This window comes from Pelophylax lessonae (assembly GCF_965119305.1).
Source record: "Pelophylax lessonae genome assembly, chromosome: 7".
NCBI classification, from domain to species: Eukaryota; Metazoa; Chordata; class Amphibia; order Anura; family Ranidae; genus Pelophylax; species Pelophylax lessonae.
Genome location: NC_138774.1, coordinates 282,424,274 through 282,443,341, shown reverse-complemented (window position 1 = coordinate 282,443,341; position 19,068 = coordinate 282,424,274). Strand labels below are relative to the sequence as shown.

General features: G+C 43.8%; 1 protein-coding gene across 1 annotated transcript in view; it reads left to right on the top strand.

Moving 5' to 3' along the window:
- TSC22D3 (TSC22 domain family member 3) overlaps positions 1–17,368 on the top strand; it is a 93,853-nt gene extending 76,485 nt beyond the window's left edge. The window contains exons 2-3 of the mRNA XM_082263947.1: positions 11,738–11,789; positions 16,002–17,368. Of these exons, the coding sequence (XP_082120073.1) occupies positions 11,738–11,789; positions 16,002–16,247 (298 nt within the window). The 3' untranslated portion in view covers positions 16,248–17,368. The remainder of the gene's footprint in view (positions 1–11,737; positions 11,790–16,001) is intronic.
- Positions 17,369–19,068: the final 1,700 nt, after the last annotated feature.

The window sequence follows — 19,068 nt, the reverse complement described above, 5'->3', positions numbered from 1 at the left end:
TGCCGTTGGCTGCTGAGTAAACCGGAAGTGACGTTGTGACTTCACTTCCTGGTTACTACATCTCAGACCGGATCGAAGCCGAACCCGGCTTTGTTCGGGACTCCGACCAACCGGCAAGTCCAGTGGGACAGGAGACCCAGGTAGAGCAGCGGGAGGGGCCCCTCCCCTTCAGCTGCTTGTGATAATGGTCGAGCGGCTGCTGAGCCGCATCGGTTGTTTTCACATGAAAGCTGGGGATCAATGCGGCGCTGCAAAGTCAGAGTTGCACCAATTCGGACAGTGGCATTGCCGGCAATAGGCTCTGATTTGACATGTCAAATCTGCCTGATGTGAACGGGGGCTTAATGTTTCATAAATATACCACAATATTGCTGCGCTGTAATAAATAAATTATAATAATTATAATCTCAAAAAAGGCGAAAAGCAGCCAACACAAATCCTGAAATGACAGATCAAAGGCAATGTATATATAAATGTGGCGCTAATCTAAAAACTGTTTACACAGAATGTCCATATAAATCCAGGAGAGAAACAGTCCCTAGGTGACCAGTACGGATATATGTGAAGATCCTTATGCAAAATAGAGGTGAAGATCCTTAGTGGGAGAGGTGAAGATCCTTAGTGGGAGAGAGCCACCACCAAACACCCGTACACACTGACTCTTACCGGATGTATATGACCCTCATCACAAAGGTCATATAAAGCATGCAACATAGGCAGATAGGATCCTCCACTCCTTATTCCCAGCATTTAGCAACCGACCGTCACATCATCATCATAGAGCCCTAAAAAGAAACAGAACACTTCCTCATAGTGTAACTTGTCTTGATAGTTTGGCCCAAAAACAATGTAAATCACTTACAAGATCACCGCTAGTAGTAGGCGTCGTGTGTTAATCTTCTCTGATGGTCTGATGCTGCTGCATCCCACCGACAAGATGGCCGTCGTGTCTCTTCCGCGTGTGGCGAGCGTTGCCGTGAGCTCCACCCAATGTTCCATGACCGACACCCCGAAACAGATTGCAAAATGCAGTGAGCTTGACAGAATTGCATCACCCATGTGATGCGATTTTGATGCGGGGTAAAAAAGGGTCCACATTTGCACCAAAATGTTGTAGGACCCTTTTTTTCCCCGCACCTAAATCTTATCGCATGGCTGTGAGCACTCATGCGATGCAATTCTGGAAAGCATTGCATTGTGGGAAAGTGGGAGTTACTAAAATAGCAGAGAGGTGATTTCTAGCTAAAAAACGCTGAAAAACGTCAATGCAAAAAAGCTAAAAACCGCTGAAAAACTCACTACAAAGTTACTGGCGTTTTTAGAACGTCCCGTGTGCCTTATACTTAAAATCCAACTTGTTGCTAACGCCTCCCCCCCCTCCCTTCACATCTTGTCCATAGCTGGGCCACGCTGATGGACAATGATGATAAAGTCTTGCTCCATAAAATCATTTTGTAGCCTGGTCTCCTCAGTATTGGCACCTGGCTGTGCCGTGTCCAGTTAGTAATAATTGGAAACTGAACACATGCTAAAAAAAAAAAACCAAGTGCTGGAACAGAAGCTGAAATTGGTAATGTAATAAAACCACTCGATGATATTGGAGCATTTCATGTATTCTTCTGCCTGGTGAGATTAACATTCCATCGACTTGAGTCAGAAGCGGCTTTAATTGCATGTTATTGTGTGACCTTGTTTCTAAAACACTCTGTGATTAATTGTTTGGCACACATTTCACCGCAAGCAGATCCAAAGTGGCAGAGTACGACGTGCACATATCATACCCGGAGTGTTCACCTGTATTGTCAGCACCTCGGCCCAGGCACACGGTCATATCATATACTGGGCAGTGAAAAAATAGATAGAAAAAAAAAAATAAGTAGCCGCTGCCAACAACCACCGACATCGTACCTCTCTCCTCGTCCCAGTGAGTGAGGATTGGAAGACTAAGCCTATGTACACACTCGGTTTATGTTGGGAATATGCGCAAAATCCCACGCTTTCCCGTCGCGCACAGAAAAGCGCTGCCCTTTAGCAGACGGGCGTTGTTGCAAATAAATTAGATTTCCAGGCAGAGGCAGAACTGGAACTTTCAGGGCCCCGGTGCAAGAAACCATGAAGGGCCCCCCCCGGACCCCTGGCCAGGGCCCTTCCCTTCAAGCCTGGGGCTCTTCCCACTGATCCTGGGGCCCTTTACACTCGTTGCGGGGCCCTTTCACAAGTAATGCAGTGGGCAGCTTCCTGCCATCTTGGGGCCTCCCCACGGTGGTGGAATGCCAGGGACCCGGTCGCAAGTGTGACCTTTGCGATCCTGGAAGTTCACCCACTGGTGTCAGTAGTTTTTATTTTTTGGTATTTTAATTGTATTATTTTTTTATCCTTTTATTTTATTTTATTTTTTTATCATTTTATTTTATTTTATTTTTTTACAATGTCACTGACTATGACTCTGTCCCTTCAGAAAAGGAAGGAGCTGGTAAATGACATTTTTCCTGACCCCTTCCTGGTTCTCTATTGTGATACATCCCCTGCAGCAGCCAGCAGGATAGGAAGGGGAGCACAGTGGGGGGGGGGGGGGCAGGGGAGCACACAGGGGCCCAGAGACAGCAGAACACAGGGAATGTTCCCTCCCACCTCCTAACACCTATGCTGACTACTATTTAATAAGGATGCATATACTTATTTTCAGGCTGCTCCAGTACGGTCACTTGATCCCCTTTGTGAGCCAGTGGCTGCTGCAGGGGAGAGAAGCAACGCCCCTTAAAGCCTGGAGCGGTGACGTCACCCATAGATCACTATGGCCCGTTTTTGTCAGTGCACCCACCTCTCCCCTGCGGCTGTAGCTGGCTGACGCAGTGGAGCTGGATCACATCACTGGACCAGAGCAGGGTTAAAACAACTAACTATATACAGTACATGCTGACTACCCAGTGTAGGAAAGATGGACTAGGCTAGCTACTTACCTTGTTCCCCCATGTCAGCCAGTGGCAGCTGCAGGGGAGAGGAGGGAGTGCTCGACAAAGCCTAAAACTGACATCACCCATAGACTTTCATGGCCCATCCTTTGCTGCTGCTCCCTCCTCTCCCCTGCAGCTGGCTGACACGGGAGCAGGATCACGTGACCAGACCAGAGCGGGGTGAAAATAGGTAGGTGTATACATCTTTCTTACACAAGTTAGTCAGCTCTGTGTAATGGTTTGCGCAGAGCAACCCCAATCCTTCTCTTCTGGGGTCCGCCGCTGGTGCTCCTGGCTCCTCCTGCCTTCCAAGTGCTCCCCCTAGCAAGCCGCTTGCTGGGAGGGGTTCTCTTGCCTCCTGCATGCCCGTGTGAATGAGCCCTAAGGATTAGTATAGCTGGTAAGAGAAAATGAATGTTTGTTTAGTTGACTGTAAAATCTGATTAGGGACACACATAGTTGCATACAGGACATTCCTGTTTTGCTCACTAATCAAGGATATTATTTTGAAATTGCACACTTAGTCACTATAAATACAAATATAAGACTTTAATAATGTCACACTTGCAATATAAAAAAAAATACAAACATACAATACATACAGTACATCTAAAATACTAAAAGCAATTTGCACTTCATCCTTTTGATACCTTTGACTCTAAAGAAATGCATGTTTTCCCGCTTTCTACCAGCAGGTGGCAGATGGGGACAACGCAGAGTTTCATGATCATTGTGATTCAGTTCAGTTCCCTGTTATATTTATTTACATCATCAACATTATGACTTATCAGCAAAATATTTGGGAAACAAAACAAAAGGTCCCATTTTTTTAAGATGTAAAAATAAATATTTACATAGACCCCGGCTTAATGTGTATTTTTAGCTGCAGAGCTTTTGATCTCATAGGCAGTTCATTGTATATACCCAATAATAGAGTCCTTTAAAAGTTACAGTATTCACAACTAGGCATCCCCAGTTCAAACCTGCTAATACTATAAGCCAGAGGTATTGAATTACAATTCACTGAGGTCCGGTCAGTAAAAATTTCTTCTAGCAGAAGGCTTAATATCATGTCGGTACCGTTGCGCATTTTCACGTGCGCCAAAGTTGCTGCAGCACCATGCGGCTTGGTGTGGCGCAATTTTTTTTTAAAAAGGTAAAGGACTTTGAAGGTGGTTGGCTCAACCCTTCTGGATAATTGTTTCATCCACAGACTTCTTTCTGTGTTTCTTGCGGGCAGTGCAGCCCAAAACGTTTGCGACCAATACACATGCACAGATCTTAACCCATTCTTACATCAGCGTCCTCGGTCCCCACTGCACATCAAGATCCCCTCTTGGGGAGTGTCCTCAGCTCCCCCTTTACATCATCCCCCCTCCACCCCTTTCACAGTAGTACTCTCACACTTCCTTGACATTAACCCTCATTAACAGTAATGTCCTCTGCCCCTATTTACAGTATTCCCCCACATTACAGTCCTCAGCTCCCCCACACTTTGATGTCCTCAACATTCCCCCCCCCCCAAATTCAGTCCTTAGCCTTGTTTAACTTAATCTCCCTCACTGTCCTACGTTACACAGACGGATCAAAGGGAGACATGCTGCGCTGTCTGGATGGAGGCGGGTATTGCAAGCTGGCGATTGGCTGCTAGGACTGTCCTTCATGTCTTAGCAGCCAATCGCCTGTTTCTTAACCTCAGGCAGCGCCCCCATCCCACCAGAACTGTCCGCCTCTCACTGTCGGCTCTGTGAGGATTACAGAGCGACAGCAGGGGGGAAGAAAAGGCTCCTAAATGGCGGGACCGCGCCGGTCCGAATGGGAGAGTGACTTGGTCCGCAGTCCGCCATTTAGTGATGCCTGCTATAAGCATTCACTGACCATAAACTGAAATTTGCATATGTTTAACCGGTTGCCGACCGCCGCAAGTACATATACTGCGACGGTCAGCCCCGGCCAGGCAAAGTGACGTACCGGTACGTCACTAGCCTGTCACTTACTTGTGAGCCAATAGCTCGTTCCCTGGGAAGTCCGTGCGTCACTCGCGATCGTCCGCCTTGAAGGGAGAAAGGCAGGCGGCTAATGTAAACAAGCCGCCTGTCATTCTCCCCTGTGTAGGAATAGTGATCATACGGTTCTACTATGTAGGACCATTGATCACTGTTCCTACACCAGTAGCCATGTCCAATCACAGTAAAAAGCACGCCCCTAGGACACACTTAACCCCTCCTTCCCCAATAAAGTTAACCCCTTCCCTGCCAGTGTCATTTTGCAGTAACCGTGCATATGTATAGCACTGATTACTGTAGTAATGTCACTGGTACCCCCAAAAGTGTCAAAAATGTCAGTCAAGGGTCCGATCTGTCCGCTGCAATGTCGAAGTACCGAAAAAAAAATCGCAGATCGCCGCCATTACGCGTTAAAAAAAAAACACCAAAAATGACAAAAATCTTTCCCTTAGTTAGTAAACGCAATAACGTTTGCGCAAACCAATCAAAATACACTTATTGCAATTTTTTTTTTTTACCAAACCTATGTAGCAGAAAACAAATTGGCCAAAAATGTTAAAACATTTTGATTTTTACGTTTTTTTTGGGGAATTTCATATAAAAAAATGTGAAAAATATTGTTATTTTTGCAAAATTTAAGCTATTTTTTTTGTTTATGGCGCAAAAAGTAAAAATCGCACAGGTGATTAAATACCACCAAAAGAAAGCTCTGTTTGTGGGAAAAAAAGGACGTCAAATTAGTTTAGGTACAGCGTCGCACGACTGCGCAATTGTCCGTTAACCACTTGCCGACCGCCGCACGACTATCTACGGCGGCGGTCAGCCCCTCACAGGCAAAGTGACGTAGGTCTACGTCGCTCGCCTGTGAGGGTTTAGGGAGCGAGCGCGCGCCGCCGGAGGCGCGCTCCCGCTCCCGCGTGGTCACGGACCCCCCCGCGCGCGTGACCGGCGGACCCGATCGCCGCCGGCCACTCTGCGATCGGCGGGGGAGAGGGAGATAGTCAGGCAGCTTGTGTAAACAAGCTGCCTGTCATTCTCCTCTCTGTATGAGAGCTGATCACATGGATCTACTATGTAGATCCATTGATCACTCTGCATACAGTTGAAGCCACAGCCAATCACAGTTAGAATCACGCCCCTAGGGACACACACAGCCCCTCCCGCTCAAATAAAGTTAACCCCTTCACTACCAGTGCATTTTTACAGTAACAGTGCATATGTATAGCACTGATTACTGTAGAAATGTCACTGGTAACCCCAAAAGTGTCAAAAATGTCAGTCAAGGGTCCGATCTGTCCGCCGCAATGTCGCAGTACCGCAAAAAAAATCGCAGATCGCCGCCATTACGCGTTAAAAAAAAAAACAACAAAAATGACAAAAATCTTTCCCTTTGTTAGTAAACGCAATAACTTTTGCGCAAACCAATCAAAATACGCTTTTTGCGATTTTTTTTTACCAAACATAGGTAGCATAAAACAAATTGGCCGAAAATATTAAAAAATTTTGATTTTTACATTTTTTTTTGGGGGAATTTCATATAAAAAAAAGGGAAAAATATTGCTATTTTTGCAAAATTTACGCTCTTTTTTTGTTTATAGCGCGTGATCAAAAAATCGCACAGGTGATCAAATACCACCAAAAGAAAGCTCTGTTTGTGGGAAAAAAAGGACGCCAAATTCGTTTCGGTACAGCGTCGCACGACCGCGCAATTGTCCGTTAAAGTCACGCAGTGCCGAATCGCAAAATGCCCTCTGGTCGTTTAGCAGCCAAATCCTCCGGGGCTTAAGTGGTTAAAGTCACGCAGTGCCGAATCGCAAAAAAAACCCTGGTCGGAATGGGGGTTAAAATCTTCCGGGGCTTAAGTGGTTAAGATCACTTTTAGGGTCCTTTCCGCTCACTTTGCAGAGACGGAGCTGTCAGAGGCCCGCTCTCCAGCTAGGAGATTGGATTGGATGAAAATGGACCATCTGTCTGCTTTAATTCGATCCGTTAGTCCAGGGATCCTCAAACTACGGCCCTCCAGCTGTTGCGTAACTACACATCCCATGAGGCATTGTAAAACTCTGAGATTCAGAGACATGACTAGGCATGATGGGAATTGTAGTTCCTGAACAACTGGAGGGCCATAGTTTGAAGACCCCTGCGTTAGGGTTTCTGTCCTTCCGGATTTCACAGACAGGATCGGATCAGATAGCAGCGGGTGTCTGCTGCTCCATAGGGCTGCATGGAGCATCCGATCAGGTCCACCTGAAAAAACTGACAGGTAAACCTGATTGGAAAGCCCGTGTGAAAGGGGCCTTACGGTTAACATACACTTTAAATTATACCACCAGTAAGGTGTATCCGCAGGCATATCCTTTTTTGGGATGACAACGCTTACTGTGTCCAGCTGTAGCGTTGTCACCCTTTTTTGCAAGCAGCCAAAGCAACACACAGTACGCTGACATTCTTCACTTGAGAGACCGTGATTACATGTTCAGCCACTGCTGGATCATGCAAATATCCACAGAAAGTTGGCTGTGCAACACGGCTGCTGTTGGGCCCGAGGGTGGAAGAGGCCCCCGTTGGGGTGGGAAGGAGCAGATGAGGTCATTTAAACTTTAGAAAAAAAACTCTGTGTGCGTGTGTAGATAACAACACATATCCAGGACTGTGTGATTTCTATTGACACTGACCCCGTATGATCTGTGACACCTCCAATCAAGAAGAACTGACTTCAAATGTAGAGGAGGAGATTTCAGAACCGTTGTCACCAGTCACAGATCGGACCACACCATACCCCCCCCCCCTTCCGGACCACACCATACCCCCCCCCTTCCGGACCACACCATACCCCCCCCCCTTCCGGACCACACCATACCCCCCCTTCCGGACCACACCATACCCCCCCTTCCGGACCACACCATACCCCCCCCTTCCGGACCACACCATACCCCCCCCTTCCGGACCACACCATACCCCCCCCCTTCCGGACCACACCATACCCCCCCCTCCCTTCCGGACCACACCATACCCCCCCCCCTTCCGGACCACACCATACCCCCCCCCCCTTCCGGACCACACCAGTCTGCACACCATACTTTTTAAGAAGCGATGGGCTTGGGTTTCGAAGACATTGTAAGGAAATTTAGAATAGAGGAACAAGAGCGTCAGAAAAACAATTTAAAGGTGTGAGAAGAAGGTTCAGGTAATCCTTAGGAGATGAGGAACTTCTTATTGTCCCATAGTCGGTATATAACCAATATTTGCACTTGCAGAGGAGAAGAGAACGTGCCATTCCCTCCATTCCTCTTCGCATCTGCTGCTGTGCAGATAGCCGAAACATCTCTATGGAAAATTTATACTCGCTGTTATTAATAATAAATGGGAAAATGCTTGCCATGACAAAGTTTACCTAATCCTTGGATAATATTGAGTCATACTTCGAAATGAGGTCGCGTTAAGGACGACCACACCTTGCAAACAGCTCCGGCGCGCAAACAAAAATGTATCTGGCTTGTGTAAGAAGCCACAAAACACTTTGCCTTCAGTATTGTTTTGGCTATATCATATCAAAGGAGAACACAGTGTTCTCTCTGTCTTGTGAACAAGTGTAAATAGGACTTTGGTGTTTTTATGTAGAGGAGCGGAGAGGCCAGTAGGGGGAGCCATGGGTTCAGAGCTGCAGATGGACATCTAGGAATGCTGAAGCGGCTGAGGACTTCCTCTCCCAATGTGTGTATACAGTCTGGATGTAGGGATAATGCAGGATCAGCATTTCCACAAGAGCCATATGTCACTCAGTGAGATCATATGTGGATGCTGTTACTGAAATATTTGTGTCCTATATATCACCAGGGCTTATATCATTATAAAAATAGATTTGCATAATGTTCCTGCGCTATGTAAACATTATTTGTATCAGTTAGAAAAGGTCATAATTTGTTTGTTGCTCTGCCATGCTACAAGGTTATCATTACCCCAGGGCTTGACAAATTTGCTTTGGATCAAGGAGCCAGCTAGGTGCTATTTTTTTTCTTAGTGTAGTGTGGGTTATCCGCACCAGAGGCAAGGCGATTCATTTGCACCCCCTAACCCTACCTTACATACAGCAGAGCAGTCAGGAAATAAACCCAACATAACGCCGTTCTAGGCTGGCCAGAAAGAATGACAATAAAAACATGTTATGGGGGGATTCTGCCTGCAATCTCAGAACACACTACGAGTGCAAAACACGGGTTCAGGTGTCATTATTTTCAATGGCCCCTAAAAGGCGGTGCAGTTTTTCCTACGATTGTCATGCGATTCACTGCAAGTTTTCTCACAGCGGCGCAACTGCGCCTTAATATACAAAAGCAATTTTTGACACGCCATACATTCATACATAGATACATACATGCATGCATACACAGCCATAATATATGCATACATACACCCATACATAAATGCATACATACATACACACCTATACATACATTCATACATACACACCCATATATGCATTCATTCATACCCATATATGCATTCATACATACACACCCATACATATTTGAATGCTTACATTCATTCATACATACATATATGAATGCATGCATACATACATACATACATACATACATATATATATATATACATACCCATACATATATGTAGGTATGCATGCATACATTAATTCATACATACATCATACACACCATTACATACATACATACATACATACACACCCATACATACATACATACACACCCATACATATTTGAATGCTTACATACATACACACACACACACACACACACACACACACATATTATTGCATGCATGCATACCTACATATATAAATACCCATACATATATGTAGGTATGCATGCATGAATTCATACATACATCATACACACCATTACATACATAAATACATACATACATACATACATACACACAATTATAAATTCATACATACATACCCACACATGAATGCATACATACAATAATTCATACATACATTCATACACACCCATACATATATTTATACATATGGACACATTTTATTTTTTAAGCAATTTTTACATGCATGCTAATTTTGGGTGTGCTATACTAGTGATATTGCTGTAGTTTTTTAGGGGCATTGCATGATTTATTTTAGTGCAAACATCCAAAAAAAGCACGGAATATCACTGGAAATGACATCATTGCCATAAAACAACATCCTTTATCACATGTGGGCTCAGGTCTGTTTTTTTATTTTCTCTCTTTAGTTACAGGTTCAGCATAGTACAATCGATGTTCTCAGAGCAGCCGGCTTGCAAATATATGTCAGTGTGCTGCAGTGAACCGAGGCTGTTTATTAGCTCTCTGGTTTGGAGTGAAGAAAGGAGGGGGGGGGGGGGGGAGTTACGAAAGCAGCTTATTTGCATGGGAGGGTGACACCATATGATGTCACCAACCACAGCTATATAAGGACCGAGCCCTCTGAAATAGCAGTCAGTCTGTGCCTTGGTTGCATCAGCAATAGAAGTCAAAGAACAGTCTTAACGTAGTTCATTCAAACACCCGCTACCGTACAGTAAGATACACCCCAGCTACTGGAGATTACATTGTAGCTTGTGGAAGCCGAGATATTTTTCCTGCAAAGATGAGTACAGGAATGTGTAAATACCCCATGGAGGTGGCAGTCTACGAACTGCACAATTTTTCCATCTCATTTTTCTCCTCCCTTCTGGGGGCCGACACCGTCTCCGTTAAACTGGATAACAGGTAAATATTTTATCCCTTTTTATGTACATTGGGCTTAGCGGCTGATAATTTTACCTTCATAGTGTCGCTGCAGAAATGGGGCGCCTGCCTGCACACAGGGAACAAAAAAGTCGACTTTTGTATTTTTATATAGCCGTCGCATTGCAGTTCATTTTTTAATTTAGAAAGTAATTTTTATAAAGTAATCCAAAATCATTTAACAAATGCTGCAAATTTTTAACTAAATGCAGAATTTGTTGTTAAAATCCTGCGTCTTTTGCATTGCAACGAATAATATTATTACTATTATTTTTATTATTATTGATATTTTTATCTATTATTATTATTTGCTGCAAATTTTTAACTAAATGCAGAATTTGTTGTTAAAATTCTGCCTCTGTTGCATTGCAATGAATAATATTATTATTATTATTATTGATATTTTTATGTATTATTATTTGCTGCAAATTTTTAACTAAATGCAGAATTTGTTAAAATTCTGCATCTGTTGCATTGCAGTGAATAATATTAGTATTGTTATTTTTATGTATTATTATTGCTTTTTTATTATTTTTATTAATGTTCTTATTTTTTTAATATTATGCAGGATTTATATGTATTGATGTTTGTTAGAAAATTTAATTGTTGCGTTACCGCAAATAAAATTAGCAGCATTTTTTTTGTTTCTTTGCGTCGCAAGGTTACATCACAAGTAACCTGTTTACTGATAACGTCGACATGCCCAAGCTTTGTTACAATGCCTACAAAAAAAAAAAAAACCCACGGCTGGTCGGTTAGATCAGGATTTTCCTGGTTTGGACTGGAACAGCTAGACGCTTCCTCCTCCTTCTTGGAGGTTTGCACGAGACGGCTGCTGCTTTGTCTGTGCTGTCAGGTTCAAACCCCCTCAGGGGAATATACACTGCATTCTCTTGCCAGAAGAATGCTATAGAATGCCTGTTATATAACTATAGATCTATTCAATATTTTTTTGCATGACTATGATGTTTTAGAAATTAAAATTAAAACCGCATTTAGTAATAACATTTTTTTTTTTCATGTTTGCAGTGCTTCAGGAGCAAGTGTGGTGGCGATTGATAACAAAATCGAGCAAGCCATGGTGAGTATTATCTCTGTGTATGCCCATGCATCCACTGTTTTTGATATGCCTGCATCTGCCTTATTTTTTTTTGCTAGGGTCTTTTTGCAAACTCTTATGGTTTGCAAAGAAATGATATGCAAAATGCAAAACATATCGTTTGCATTAAAGTAAAGCCCACCTGGAGGACACATTAAAAAATAAATTAAAAAAAAAAAACACCTTTTGCAAAATAATGCTCCCATAAAGATGACATTTTGCACTGTATTCCTTCACTGCAAGTATCCAGGTCAGAGAAATGTGTCTTTTATTAAAGAGGAGTCCCATGATGTTCTTACCCAGAGGCAATGTGTATTTACTGTACTGGAATCAGTGCAGGATTTTGCACACAAGCAAATATCAGATGCAAAGCTGGCAAGCTAAGGAGAATTTCCAGTGAAGGTTTCCTTGTTTTTCCCAAAAGGCTGCATCCTGTGGCGAAGCTTGTTACTGAGCAGATTTTTTTTTTTTTTTTTTACCACTGAGGTCCTGAAATCTCATTGGACAGCTCGCGACTGCAGTGTGAACTGCGGACCTTCGGTCTAAGGCCTATGGGAAATTCCTATTCCTTGAGAGGGAAACTGAGCAGATTGAGTTACACATTAAACAATAATTCTTTTTTTTTTTTTTTTTTGTTTCCTTTAACCCCTAAAATGTATATGCTTCAGCCTTAGAATATTAAAAAGGTCTTCCATGTGTCAGTAATGAATATTTATTAAATATTTAATTTATTTATTATTTTAATTTATTAAATCTTTTAAATATCAACTAATAGTATTATCCCTAGTCTGGAAATGATATTATTGGTCTCATTTATAGATGTTTTAACGTATGCTTAAAGCTAATTTGTGTAATATTCATTCATTATATATAATTGGTGTTACATTAGAACAGACTTTGCATTCTGCAGCAACTAAGCCCTCCTTATTAACCCCCCACCACCTGATCCTAAATCTCAAGTCCTAATATAACAAAGATACATCATTTAGTCCCTAGCATCTGTCCAAGAGCAAACTTTCCTGAGATTTGGCATTCTCAGCTTTCTCAGGAACCCATTAAAGCACTGAGTGACTTCATCGTCACCTAGATCAGGGTTTCTCAACTAGGGTTCCTCCAGAGGTTGATAGGGGGTTCCTTTACTTTCACCTAGATCAGGGTTTCTCAACCAAGATTCCATTAAACCCTAGGGTTCCTTCAGAGGTTGATGGGGGTTCCTTTACCTTCACCTAGATCAGCGTTTCTCAACCAAGGTTCCATGGAGCCCTAGGGTTCATCCACAGGTTGATGGGGGTTCCTTTACCTTCACCCAGATCAGCGTTTCTCTACCGAGGTTCCATGGAGCCCTCGGGTTCCTCCACAGATTGATGGGGGTTCCTTTACCTTCACCCAGATCAGCGTTTCTCTACCGAGGTTCCATGGAGCCCTCGGGTTCCTCCACAGATTGATGGGGGTTCCTTTACCTTCACCCAGATCAGCGTTTCTCTACCGAGGTTCCATGGAGCCCTCAGGTTCCTCCACAGGTTTATGGAGGTTACCTTACCTTCACCTAGATCAGCGTTTCTCTACCGAGGTTCCATGGAGCCCTCAGGTTCCTCCACAGGTTTATGGAGGTTACCTTACCTTCACCTAGATCAGCGTTTCTCTACCGAGGTTCCATGGAGCCCTCAGGTTCCTCCACAGGTTGATGGGGGTTCTTTTACCTTCACCTAGACCAGGGTTTCGAGGTTGCTAGGGGTTCCTTGCGAGTTTTAATATCCTCGGCTTTCTCATAAGAGCGCTAAGTGGCTTCACCTTTGCCTAGGTGGGGTTTTATTTTGCCATTTTAGAGCAACTAAGCCCTTTATATTAGCCCTCCACCACCTGATACTAAAGCTCAAGACCTAAGAAGAAAAAAAAATGCATACCTTGGTCCCCAGTGTGGGTGCAGGAGCAGACTCTGTAAAGATTTGGCATCCTTAATTGCATTCAGGAACCCATGACAGTGACTTGGCCTTTCCCTAGGTGTTTTTTTTTTTTGGCATTCTACAGCAACTCAACCCTTTATATTAGCCCTCCACCACCTGATCCCAAATCTCAAGTCCTAAGAAAACAAAAATACATACTTTAGTCCCCAGCATCCGTGCAGGAGCAAACTCCCATGAGATTTGGCATCCTCAGCTTACTCAGAACCAATAAGACCACCTTCACCTAGATCAGGGTTTCTCAACCAGGGTTCCTCCAGAGATTGGTAGGGGGTTCCTTTACCTTCACCTAGATAAGGGTTTCTCAACCAAGATTCCATTAAGACCCCTTTTACACTTGTGCAACCTAAAAGTCGCACGATTTTGCTGCGATGTTGTTGCTGCAATTTTGCAGCGATTTTGACTAGATTTGACCTCTTTAGACCTGAAAACACGTTAAAATCGGCCCAAAGTAGTGCAGAGACTACTTTGAAGTCTTTGTGACTTGAAGTCGTACAGATATGAACGGTACTCTCCGTAAATCATGAAGCACGACTTGTCATGCGACTTTGCAGTCCCAAATCGCAAGAAAAGTCGCACAAGTGTGAAAGGGGCCTAAATCCTAAATGCATACCTCGGTCCTCAGCGTCGGTGCAGGAGCAGACTCTCATGACATTTGACATTTGTCATCCTCATCGTTCTTCACCTGACTTCACCTTTGCTTATGTGGGGTTTTATTTGGAATTTTGCAGCGACTAAGCCCTTTTTATTAGCCCTACACCATCTGATATTAAAGCTCAAGGTCCAAGAAGAAAAAAAAATATGTACCTTGGTCCCCAGTGTCGGCGCAGGAGCAGACTCTTATGAGAGTTTGCATCCTCATCGTTCTCAGGAACCCATGAGAGCGCTGAGTTACTTCACCTTTGCCAAGGTTGTTTTTTTTTTTTTGGCATTTTGCAGCGACATAGTCCCTTTATATTAACCCTCCATCACCGAATTCTAAAGCTTAAGGTCTTAGAAGAAAAACAAAAATACATACCTTGGTCCCAAGTGTGTGTGCAGGAGCACACTCTCACAAGCTTTCGCATCCTCATTGCATTCAGAAACCCATGAGAGTGTTGAGAGACTTGACCTTTCCCAAGGTGTTTTTTTTTTCTTGCATTCTACAGCTACTAAACCCTTTATATTAGCCCTCCACCACCTGATCCTAAATCTCAAGTCCTAAGAAAACAAAAATACATACTTTAGTCCCCAACATCCATGTAGGAGCAAAGTCCCATGAGATTTGGCATCTTCAGCTTACTGAGAACCAATGAGAGCACCTTCACCTAGATCAGGGTTTCTAAACCAGGGTTCCTCCAGAGGTTTATAGGGGGTTCCTTTACCTTCACCTAGATCAGGGTTTCTAAACCAGGGTTCCTCTAGAGGTTGTCAGGGGGTTCCTTTACCTTCACCTAGATCAGGGTTTCTAAACCAGGGTTCCTCTAGAGGTTGTCAGGGGGTTCCTTTACCTTCACCTAGATCAGCGTTTCTCAACCAAGGTTCCATGGAGCCCCAGGGTTCCTTCACAGGTTAATTGGGGTTCCTTTACCTTCGCCTAGACCAGGGTTTCTTAACCAAGATTCCATGAATTCCTAGGGTTCCTCCAGAGGTTGCTAGGGGCTCATTGCTCAAAGAACCCCTAACAACCACTGGAGGAACTCTAGGGTCCCATGGAACCTAGGTTGAGAATCCCTGAGGCCCCCCTCAGATCACTTCCCACTGACACTATTGATTTTTTTTTGGAAAATTCTTCCCAATGACCACAAGTGTGTGTTCTTCCCATTGACCATCATGGTTCATGAGTTGTATATATAGTAAATTTTAGCAGGGGTTCCCCAAGAGCAGAAAGTTATTTCCAGGGCTCCTTGGGGTTGAAAAGGTTAGGAAAGTCTGGCCTAGATGAACAAGTAATTTAATTTTTATTTTTAGGCCTTGCGATGTAGGATGCGGGGCTGTGGGCTTCCATATAGAGCTTAGTCGCAGCAGACAGCAAGGTCCACTTTAGGTTACGGAAATCCAATGTAGTACTGGTTGGTAGGATTTTAATGCAGGTTTTGGATGTTTTCGTCTTTGTAGGACTTTGTAGAAGGTTACAGATCTATGTATGGTGAAACTCTAGAGTTGGCCATATTAATTTACAAACTTGACTAAAAAAAATGCTACGTTGAGTTGCATTGTTCGCTAATGTCTTTTTTTAAATTTGTTCTCTTAGGACTTGGTCAAGAACCATCTCATGTACGCAGTGCGAGAAGAGGTGGAGGTTCTAAAGGAGCAGATCAAAGAGCTAGTAGAGAAAAACTCTCAGCTGGAAAGAGAGAACTGCCTGCTAAAGAACCTGGCCAGCCCGGAACAAATGAAGAAGTTCCAGTCTCGGCTACCTTCTGACGAAACGACGGGGGTGTCAAACCTGGAGTACCTGCATCCATCCCAACCACGCTCAGCAGGATCTGCAGTCTAAGTGGCTCTGTCTGTGGAGTGGGCAGAGCCACTGAACTTTTCCTAATCGTTTATGCGAGAAAAAAAAAAATGTCATTTTTTTTTTTCCTCCTCCCTCTTTAAAGTGTCACCTTGGCCTTGGAGGGTCGTTGACTAGCCTAAAAAACCTGGCATCCTTGAGTCGTTACCAGGGCTAGAGCAAAGGCTTCCTCACAAAGTCTTTTCTTCAACAGTGAGTGAAGCCAAACCTCATGGACTCTTCCCGAGAAAAGAGTGCCAACCAAGAGCGTGCTCGTCCGCTATGGAAGCTGCCTTTCTCGACGTCGGGCTTTTTTTATACGCAAGCCAAGAGCAGTTGCTGAAGAAAGACCATGGACCGCTTTAAGACAGGGTTGATTAACCAATGGAGTACAAAGCCGAGCCAGAGGTAAACGTCTCTGTTTTTTGCTTGACCACGAACCATGTTTGAAAACAGAGAATGGGTAACCTTTGGGGAACAAGAGACTGGTGAAGAGTTGTTGCTTCATTGAGTTTCTCACACACACGGAAGAGCTTGATTATGCACCTCATCACTTTACAATGGGAACCTGTCGTTTAAGTTGGGAACCTGTCGTTTAAGTTGGGTTAAGCATTTGTCCTATTAAGTGCTAGTGGGGGGTTTGCTGGCACCCTCCACAAATTTAAAGGGCAATGAAGTGTAGGTTTACACCGTTAGTGTTCAGCGTTGGTTTAGCGGTTGCCATAAGTCTCACTGAGGACTTGAAATATGCTACATGTATCATGGACAATGTTCATCTATGTGTCTTTCAGTCTTTTTTTTTTTTATATGTCTAGAGTAGATTCTGTTTCTTGAATTTTCTCTGCTACCGTGTGTCTCCATGCCAGACATGGGCTGACAAAGAGCCTCCCGAAAAAGAAATGTTCACGCATGACACTTTAAAAATCTGGAAAAAAAAAAAAAACTAAAGACTGTGGACCTTCCACTGCAATATTAATGACTTTCAGGACTTAACATTTTTTTACAAATAATAACTTGACGTGGCTCAATGGAATCAGTATCTTCTACTGTTCAATGTTACCGTCACAGATCTCTACATTGTACATAGATTGATGGATTATGCAATAAAACATGTTTTTTTATATTTATATACATGCATGATTCTTTCTTGCAGGTTCAATCTGCCCACTGTCAATGCATATTATACATCAGCTTTTCTCACCCTTTTTGTCCCATGGGAAACCCTATATGCCCCTACATTGGTGGTCAGTGGGAAGAATGCCCCTACATAGGTGATCAGTGGGAAAATGCTCCTTACATTGGTGGTCAGTGGGAAGAATGCTCCTTACATTGGTGATCAGTGGGAAGAATGTCCCTTACATTGGTTATCAGTGGGAAGAATGTCCCTTACTTTGGTGGTCAGTGGGAAGAATGTCCCTTACTTTGGTGGTCAGTGGGAAGAATGTCCCTTACTTTGGTCAGTGGGAAGAATGTCCCTTACATTGGTGATCAGTGGGAAGAATGTTCCTTACATTGGTGGTCAGTGGGAAGAATGTCCCTTACATTGGTGGTCAGTGGGAAGAATGTTCCTTACATTGGTGGTCATTAGGAAGAATGTCCCTTACATTGGTGGTCAGTGGGAAGAATGTTCCTTACATTGGTGTTCATTAGGAAGAATGCTCCTTACATTGGTGGTCAGTGGGAAGAATGTCCCTTACATTGGTGGTCAGTGGGAAGAATGTCCCTTACATTGGTGGTCAGTGGGAAGAATGTCCCTTACATTGGTGGTCAGTGGGAAGAATGTCCCTTACATTGGTGGTCAGTGGGAAGAATGTTCCTTACATTGGTGGTCAGTGGGAAGAATGTCCCTTACATTGGTGGTCAGTGGGAAGAATGTCCCTTACATTGGTGGTCAGTGGGAAGAATGTCCCTTACATTGGTGGTCAGTGGGAAGAATGTTCCTTACATTGGTGGTCATTAGGAAGAATGTTCCTTACATTGGTGGTCAGTGGGAAGAATGTCCCTTTCATTGGTGGTCAGTGGGAAGAATGTTCCTTACATTGGTGGTCATTAGGAAGAATGTCCCTTACATTGGTGGTCAGTGGGAAGAATGTTCCTTACATTGGTGTTCATTAGGAAGAATGCTCCTTACATTGGTGGTCAGTGGGAAGAATGTCCCTTACATTGGTGGTCAGTGGGAAGAATGTCCCTTACATTGGTGGTCAGTGGGAAGAATGTCCCTTACATTGGTGGTCAGTGGGAAGAATGTCCCTTACATTGGTGGTCAGTGGGAAGAATGTCCCTTACATTGGTGGTCAGTGGGAAGAATGGTCCTTACATTGGTGGTCATTAGGAAGAATGTTCCTTACATTGGTGATCAGTGGGAAGAATGTCCCTTACATTGGTGGTCAGTGGGAAGAATGTTCCTTACATTGGTGGTCAGTGGGAAGAATGTTCCTTACATTGGTGGTCAGTGGGAAGAATGCTCCTTACATTGGTGTTCATTAGGAAGAATGCTCCTTACATTGGTGGTCAGTGGGAAGAATGTCCCTTACATTGGTGGTCAGTGGGAAGAATGTCCCTTACATTGGTGGTCAGTGGGAAGAATGCTCCTTACATTGGTGGTCATTAGGAAGAATGCTCCTTACATTGGTGGTCAGTGGGAAGAATGTTCCTTACATTGGTGGTCAGTGGAAAGAATGCTCCTTACATTGGGGGTCAGTGGGAAGAATGCTCCTTACATTGGTGATCAGTCAAAAGAATGCTCCTCGCTTAAGTTGTCAGTGGGAAGAATGTCCCCTACATTGGTGGTCAGAGGGATAAATGTTCCTTAATTGGTTATCAG